This window comes from Tetrao urogallus (genome assembly GCF_951394365.1).
Source record: "Tetrao urogallus genome assembly, chromosome: 3".
In the NCBI taxonomy this organism is placed as follows: domain Eukaryota; kingdom Metazoa; phylum Chordata; class Aves; order Galliformes; family Phasianidae; genus Tetrao; species Tetrao urogallus.
This window is the reverse complement of record NC_136815.1, coordinates 1,418,504-1,427,742: the sequence shown is the minus strand read 5'-3', so window position 1 is coordinate 1,427,742 and position 9,239 is coordinate 1,418,504. Positions and strand designations below refer to the sequence as shown.

Genomic DNA, 9,239 nt, shown 5'->3' with positions numbered 1-9,239 from the left:
TTTGAGGTGACAGTTTCACGATGTTCTGGGCCATGGCTCCAGTGAGTATCAACAAACACAGGGTAAGGACAAGGTAATCCGAGCTCAGTAACTCATGCCCTAAAAAGAGCAGTGCTATGCAGTGAAAATCTGGTGAAGTTGCACTTCTAGTAAATACATAATGTTGGTTTCATGTGTAGGAATGCTGACTTACACTTTCAGCCAATAGTTTTTCCAATAGTTTTTCCATTCCTGACAATTGACCAAGTAATTCAGTGTTCTGGTCACATCCAAATAAACCCTCCATTTACTGAAATGAAAAATATATGGGCTCCTTTAGGCTTTGTCTGCAGAGAGAAAGTAAAGTAGTGCTTCTCACAAGTGCTTATAGACCGAGATGAGGAAGTCATTATCCACCTGGGCTCCAGCTTTGCTGTCAGTGATATCTTGGCTTCTTTAGACTGTAGAAGAAAGTTTTGAGGTCTTATTTCCTTGGAAAAGTGCTCTAGAGTGAAAGTTCAGTGAACAGATGAAGAGCAGAGATGTGGTCTTAAGGAATGTAATAGTCATGAGATGGCACATTACTATTGCATTTACCCTATATGCGAAAAATCACTTGCACTAGATGTTAGCAAAAGCACAGCAAGATCAAAAGTGCCCAGTTCATTTCATGCCAACTCACAGAGTCTTAGAATAATAGAATCATTAAGGTTGAAAAAGACCACTAAGATCACCTAGTCCAAGATCATCTAGTCCAAATATCGACCTATCCCCAACATGCCCACTAACCATCTCACTCTGTGCCGTATTTCCACATTTCTTGAAAACCTCCAAGGACAGTGACTCCATCATCTCCCTCAGCAGGCTGTGCCAGTGCTCAACCACTCTTTCTGTGAATAATCTTCCTCTAATATCCAACCTGAACCTCCTCCGGCAAAACTTAAGGCCATTACCTCTCATCCTATAATGGAATTTTGAGGGATTCCTGGATTTAGGCACAATATTTTTGGTTAGGAGAAGAACTACCAGGGTAGCTATAAGGTTATATAACATTAATTATGTAGGAAAGGCAGACAGGAAGCAATTGATTATTGCTGATTATTGCTCATCTGTAAGAACGAAGGATTTGAATGAAACAGTGAGGCAGAAGATTTAGAAAAGAAACAAATTAGCCTTAATGAAATAGTGGCACTGATCCTAAAAGGGTGCTTTGAAGACTGGAGAGTGTGAATAAACTCAACGTGAAATAATGCATACTGATAGTCCTGAGTAGTCCTGATCCAGCCCCTGAGCCAGCAAAACCTGAGGCTGCTGATTACCAAAGCTGTCTGGTAAAAAGGAAACCCCCACATACCATATCTGTACAGCAGCAAGCCACAGATATTTCACACATCTCTGGGGAGCAAGCTTTGGACACGGCTCACAAGCAGAGGACGCTGAAAAACACACATTGTCAGCCAGGACAAACTTGTAGGTAGTTTCTATTGACAGAAATGTGGTTCCTTTTGTCACCTCAATGCAGCATCTTAGCCACTCTGTTGTTTCAAAAAAAAAGAACCACATTTGATCCAGCTAAGAACTATGTACAAATCCAGGAATTGGAGTTCATTGAATATTCATCCCATTTTTGGCAGTGAGAAGCAATGTGGGGCAGGAAAAAAACAGCTGCAAAAGCAACTACCAAACTTTGCAACGAGCTTGGAAATAATTATGTTTATTCTCTGATGATGTCAGTAGGTGGATTATAGCATTACAAGAAACACAAGTTGGAAGGAGAACCCCAGGTTCCTAGTCCAAGTTCTTTATCAGAGCTCTCAACCGTGAGATCAGACTAAGTTTCTCAGGGCTTCATCCAGCTGAACTGTGAAAATTCCCAGGAATGGAAAATGCACTGTCTCGCTTCAAAACCTGCTACGTGGAAGGCTTCAAATAACATCTTTATTGATAATTTCACTTATCATAAACAAAGAGATAATTAGAGGAAGAGTAATTCGCTGGTAAATCCTGAAAAGGATTTTATAGGAAAAGGAAGAATTGGATCAGATCAGAATTCCAAACTCAGACAAGAATTTAACAAAACCTATCATCCCAATAAAGATAGTTCCTTACATGTGGAGTCTGTGAAAGAAATACTGATGAAAGGCCTCTGTCAGTAGGGAATAATGAGAAACGTCTTATTACTGCAAGACTGATCATAAAACCTAACTCATCCCGCTGTACAAAACACTACTAGAAGGGGAAACTGAAGATTGAAAATCAGTGGAAGTAAAAAGTAAAATAAATTTTATCAGAATACAGGTACATTATAAATAACTTCAGAGACCACTATAGTGTTAACACAACATTGTTTTTATTTTGCTCAAAAGGGTACAGAAAACAAAAGGTATTTCAGCTTTCTTGGATCAGGTCACCAATCTCCTGTCTCATATTCTGGAAGCATAGAAATATCCTTCTGATTTCTTATGCACTAAGAAGGAAATCTAGGCAGCAAAAAGGGCCAGCACAAAAATGTGGGCTGGAGAGGATATGCTACATAAAAGTGAATTTCATATGAGAAGATCAGTCAGTTCAGCTATGAACATGTGGGGAAGAGAATGCTCGAAGGAAAATTTAGCTCTGTGTCTTTTGCTTTAAATATACTATACAAACCATAATTTTAGTTCAAAAATCAACCATACCAGCAAAAGAAAGAAAGTTATTTCTGTGGGAAATGTTGGAGAATCAACCTCGAAAATTTTGTTGAGAATTCCTGAATTTTTCTTCCTTCCTGACTATGGGAGGAGGTTAGGAACTAGAAACATCATTTGTGGAAGATGTTGAAGGTAGTCCATGAGGCAATCTAAATGGAAAGCTAGGCTGGCAGGGCTTCATTCTCTTCTCTGTTGGGTTCTTCAGCAGAAACATGCCCTCCTCAGTTCCTCACAATCTAGACCAGAAGAGACCACATACGGCGCTTGCTAACATCCCAACTGGCACAAAGCTGATTCTCAAACTAGCTGCACCATCAATGTTGCACAAGTTGGAGTAACAGCAGGTGACGGGGCGCGTCATGCCAATCCCATCCACATCAGATGGGCTGCAGACCGAAGAGCACATCTTGGTGACAGTTGAGAGTCCCACAAAAGGATAAACTGCAACAAAGCAAGAAAGAAGGAACATTAAGGAATGGGAGGTGTGAACAGCAATTTCTTTGTCCCTAGCTATAACATTAACTAACTTCACCACTGAAGTTTTGGCATCAGTTCAAACACAACTGTACCACTTCCTACCAGAAATAAGAAACAGTTCCTGACCAGTGGTTCTAAGCTGAACAGCACATTGCATCCTCTGTGTCCTATCAGGATCTGCTTACTCCTGCAGAAGTCCCATTAAACACTTAATCTATCTCCACTTTGACTCTACTCAGTATCTCCTTCCTCTGCCACATGCAAACAGAGACTTCCCAGGTGAGTCAGAAAAAAAGACGAAACCTCCACCTTAACAGTACATTTCTTTATTTGGACAGGTCATGGCCTTTAGGATCACTTGCAGACTGATGATACCTTCCCTAAAGGCTCCTGAGAACTCAGTTCTATTTATGGTTTGCCTCTGGGTAGCCATCATTCCTACCTTACTGAGCCTGACGTACCTCTATCAGCTCTCTACTCCACACACCCATTGCGTAGGTCATGTAGATGGTCTGGAGAGATAGAAGGCTCCGTATCTCCATGTCTCAGACTCAAGTCAACACATTTTCTCTGATTGTGACCAGTGTTGAACATCATTGCATTGAACTTGCATTCACTAAGTGCTGGCACATGTGACAAGAGCAGGAGACTTCCAGTTTTAAATATGTGAGAAAAGGTACTTCTCCCCATACCAGCAGACTGCACTGGAGAAGCACTGATTTGCACTAATTGTATGGATAAAGAAGACTTGCTCTTACCTTCCTCCAAGGAATACATGGTTGTCTTGCACATGGTTTCATTCTTACCACACTTCTGGATCTTCATGCACTTCTCGGATGATGTAGGTTCATGGCAGGTGTAACACTTCAAGGTTTGGGCTGTAAGGAGGAAAAATATGAGATTGGCCTTAATGTAAAACATCAGGTTCTGTCCACACTCGCTCCCCCCCAGGGACATCTGAGTAGCATCACTCTCCAGAATACTCATACACTGCACATAAAAGGAATGGTAGAATGTATTTGCATTACAGGGAATGAGAAATACATTAGTCTGGTCAGCCAGACACAGTCTCAGATGTAGGTTCAACTCCCTCAGTAACAAGGTAGGAAAGACAGAGCCATATGCAGATGGCCTTATAATACAGGCACGTCCTGTCAACTTCTGGCTACTGAATATCATGAATGTTTATTTGCTTTTCTAACGTCCAGATAGTTCTTAAGTAAACAGAGGAGTTTAAGAATAATTTAACTTAATTGTTGATTCTACACCCTAAGGAATGCACCAAATATGTGCTGAATGTGCTGGAACATCCCAACACTAAATAAAAATAGAGGAAAAATTATCAAAAAAAAAACAACAGTAAGCTCACAAAGGTAAGAAATAAGATCATTTCGACTCACCTACTCCTCCCTTATTTCCAATCACTATGGGCAATCGTGTTACCTAAGGCAGGGCTGACTACTCTGCATGGTGAATGGCTAGATGTCAGCAAGACAGACTTTGTAAAAGACAAAATTTCATTGCTTGAATTCTTCAAACATCTTATCCCAGATGCCAGCAGCCAGCTAGGATATGCAAAGAGCCAGGAAAACTCCAATCATTCAATTATGCAATTTGCAAGATGTTTTTCTTTTAATCATCATCACAATTAGCTAACAGACCCTGCTTCACGTGTTTATGACAAGCAACTAATCATTCTGCTTGCCAGCCAACCACTTCCCCAGGTGGTTTTCATCTGTTATTCCCACAGGACAATAAGCATGCTTGTAGCTAATTTAGCCCCAACAGCTCTTACTCTGCGTATACTTTTCTCCTTGTCTTTATGTTACTGGAGTGTCAGAAAAAGGTCTGGATGCACAGAGAAGTCAGACTTGAGTGTGAATTGCAGCAGAGAGGATTTCATCTGATGCTGATCACTCTCCAGATATTGAGCTGTCGGATAGGAGATCATCCCAGACAGGAGGAGCTGTCTCCATTCAATTCACTGAGTCATAGGAGCAAGTTAAGTACAATCTTTCTCTTCTACTGAGGAATATGTAAAAAAATTCTTTTAAAAAAAGATGACTATGAGTACAATAACAGACTGCATGGGGAGATGTTCCTGGTTCCTGTGCTCTAGAAAGAAGCTATGAAGAGACACTCTGGCACCAAAGGCCCCAAATCCAATCCAAGCTATCTCACTCTGCCTCAACTCTCCTAGGTTCCTTCATCACTTTCCTGTTGGGCTGCAGAATGGCTCCTAGATGTACAGAAGAACCAAGCTCAGGTCAGTGCCTGAAGTCTTTTGGATGGAGAAATTTCTCCAGGAGACACCAGGAAGCTCAGTGCACTTTGGCTCGGTGTTTCCTGAGCACTCCAAGCTAAAGACACCAAGACAAAATGGTTGATTGGTATTTCCAACCAAAGGTTCCCAGGCAGGACAAACCATATTGGACAAGCTGCCCAGAATGCTTTATTCCCCAGTCTTGATGAAGAACCCAAAATTTGATCTAGGTTCTCTCTTTAATGCCTTCAAGTCATAGAAATACAAGTCATATAAATACTTTTTGTCACTATCTAAGGCTGGTAGCTCCTCCTCAGGCATTTCCAGTCTGGAAAACCTTTCTCATTCTATCAGTGTGACACTCATGATGACAGTGCTTTAAACCTCATTGAGAAAGAGAAACCTAAAATGGACTTTCATAAGAGCAGGCTGAGGCAAGTTAAAACACCTTATGAAAATAGCTATTACCTGCAGCTTCACCCTAATTAGCAACCCAGAAAAAGCCCTTTCATAAATAGCTTCAGCAATTGTATTGTTTTTATTCAAAGCTTGCTTTATTATCCGGCTTTTCTTACTGTGGACTGATGCTTTGTTTGCATTAATTCTATGTCTGGCAGATGTCAAATACACCTTCAAGGAGGAAGCTTTGTCTTTATTCTCAGATTTCAGGAAACTCATCATCTGACAAGCCAAAGCTACAGGATTGGCATTTATATTTGGAAAGTAAAAAAGCACAAAGGGAGTCAAATTAAGAAATCTTAGTACCCAACGTGTGTGAACTCAGTATTTTCATTATCATTCAAACTAGTGGGATCAAACATGGCTAAATACATTAAATAATAGCTATATCTATGAGCATACCATTTTTTGAAGACGGAAAAAATAGCAGATCAAGAAGTGTTTAACACAGCTAAATGACCAAAAGCTAGAATTAAACAGCTTCACATTTGAAAATAAGGCAGTGCTTCAGTAGTCATGGTGAGCTGGCATCACACAAAGCAGGGCAAAACACCAAGATTTTAACATTTAGGATATAAAAGCTGTTGTTTGTAACAAGCTCTGAAATACCTGTGAAGCTTATTTGTGAAGAGCACATATTTGTGCAGACAGCAGAACTGCAGTGGTGCCTTTTTTGTTTTAAGAGCTTATAAACTTACACACTGACAAGCAGACATGCAGTAGCTTAGAAATGAAACCAGACCATGAAAAGGAATGGAGACAGATGGCAAGCCTTCTTTAAAAAAAGAGAAAAATTAAAATGTTAAAATATTTCAATATTAGCAGTTATAGCACTTATACAGTGTCTGTATGTGTGTGAGCTGGAAGCAAAAGAGAAGATAAGATAAAGATCTTGGAATTTCTTAGAGAAAATTTTGCTAGTTTCGCTTAGATATGGGCAGAGCTTCCCTACTTCACCTCCAACTGAATATCTAGGAAATTAAAAAAATTCAAATTTCATTCATGTTTAGAAAAAGTTATAGAGGAAATATAAGTATATCACAGTTTCACCCCAATTTTGCAGAAGAGGAAAGAAGAAAATTCTTTTCTTCCATTAAGAGGAAAATTCTGCTTCCAAATCTTCTGTGAAGTTTCCAAGATTTGCCCATCTTCACCTCCTAATTAAAGCATCCATCCTGACCATGACTACCTCACTGAGAATTGGAAGTGGAAGAGAATGAAGCAGAAATGTAGCAGCCCTGAACCAGAGCAGGAGCCTCAGTTAACCGGCTGCCCAACTCTTGACAAAAATCTCATTGAGAAGGATGGTAAAATTAGGAGTCAATCTTCAACCAAATTTGTATCCCACTCCATTATTTTTCTACTCTAGGATTCCGTCCCTTCCCTTGAGGACACCTGACTACATAGATAATTTCTATCCAAGCTATTCCTCTGTCAGTTAAATACATTCCTCTCTGAACTACTGTCTCTCCATTGATGAGCAGAAAAGAAACCCCAGAAAGAAAAGAGTATAATGGTGAAAAAAAGATACCTCTTCTTCTCTTGAGACCAGTGAGGACTGGATCTCTTCAGTAACAGCTGTGGCAAGCACAAGATAATCATTGATTTTGCCACAGCACAAGAACCCCAAAGGCTTTGGACTACAAGTGACCAGAGCCATGCCTTGAAAGAAAGCACGATATTAAAAAAAATAAAAAAGAGAGAACTGCTGTGCCAGCCCTTGGTTGGATCTGCCTCCTGGAGGCCATCTTGCAAAAAATCTCCACAAAAACCTTCTTTCCCCATCCACTTGGTCCTCCCTGGAAGAATTCAATCTTCAGACTCAATGGTAGAGGAAGGAAGGCATCTTATTATATAAACTGGAAATAAACATAAAGGAAAAAGGCAAAAATCCTAACTAGGTACTGATTAAATCATTCTCTGTACTGGCTGCATCCAGAGAAACACAGGGCATGTGAACATCTCAAAAGCAAGTACAGCCCCTGATTTGTCCTGCATAGGACTTGCCTCAAACCCCAACTCACATCCTGACACCAGCAATGTAAAATCATGCTGTGAAGCAAGAAACCATTCTGGTGGCAGCAGGATGAGGAGCTTATATCAAGATCAATGTCTATGCACCATGTGGTCACATTCCACCATTTGAGGCTGTGGCATTGCTGCTCATGTGGAGCTGTCTGCGACAAGAGGATTTCTTATTCCCTCAGGAATGCAAACAGCCATATGTCATACATCTCTTCATATTTGACCTAATAAGCTGGTTATGGAGGAGAAACAATTGAATTTCACAGCTGGACATATAAAGGTTTACATGGCATCTCTGAAGATACAGAACTCATGGGGTTTGCTTTCTACATTCACATCCCAGATTGATCACATCCAATATTAAGTTGCTTTTGTATGACCAGCAATGGTGGACAGAAATGAAGCAGGAAAGATTGTAAGGGATGATACTTCTAGCCATGAAAAACTCTCTAATCCTCTGCCAAGGAGAAAAATCCCCCAAACTCTACACCCTTGGTTATTTCCCAAGGTGGACTGCCAGAATTGTCCTTGGCTTCATGCAGACAACAATGCATTACTAAACGGAGCTGGAAAAATCAGCCCTGTGGTACTTTGGGTCAGGAGCTTTGAGTCCCAGCCTGTCTTACCCAATTCTGACAGCTGAAGTTTAATAAAATATAAATGTAACGTATAATTAGAGAGAGCCGCTATACACATGGCATTGAATACGCTGGCTGGCTTCAGGATTAAATTTAAAAAAAAATAGGAACTAAAATTAAGAGGAAAAAAAAAAAAAAAAAAAAAGATGAGAGTCAGACAAGAACACATAGAAAGTTGAAATTTGTATCAGAGAAATAACACCGTAGAATCAAATTTTATCTTTAACACATCCTACAGAGCCTAAACTAACAATCTCAATGAGAACATGATGGTCCTGGCCATCTGAAAGGATGGAAATATTTCATAGACAGATTTTTGCTGAAAATTCCCCAAAGTGGGAGGCTTTCACCTTGCATCTCCCTCAGCAGTTTGGACAAGGCAGAGTGGAAACTTACCAAACTCCATGCCAGTAATGGCAACCAACAGAAGAGGCAGAAAGAGCTTCATCTTTTGTGGATCCTTGCCACCTGGTCACTAAGCTGCTACCTGTCTTCACCACAGGATTTAATGCTACACCTTCTGGTGCCTTGCCGTATAGTGATTCCAGCCTGAGATTCAATTCTACTGGAAAAAACTAGTCTAATTGAGCTATAAATGTATTTAACCATCCACAAAGTAAGCCACACCTTCTGTTATACAGTCATTTCTTTTCATGTTCCTTGAAGAAGAAAATAAGGGTTTAGCTGATGGACAATAGCTGAGGTTGT

At 40.2% G+C, this 9,239-nt stretch overlaps 1 protein-coding gene across 1 annotated transcript; it reads right to left on the bottom strand.

Annotated features, from left to right (window-relative positions):
- Positions 1-2,898: 2,898 nt before the first annotated feature.
- Positions 2,899-8,979, bottom strand: LOC306944545 (ly6/PLAUR domain-containing protein 2-like; the record flags this gene model as incomplete). Its single annotated transcript, XM_079533107.1, has 3 exons — positions 2,899-3,110; positions 3,905-4,024; positions 8,928-8,979. The coding sequence occupies 3 exons, from the start codon at positions 8,977-8,979 to the stop codon at positions 2,899-2,901; spliced, it is 384 nt and encodes a 127-aa protein (XP_079389233.1).
- Positions 8,980-9,239: the final 260 nt, after the last annotated feature.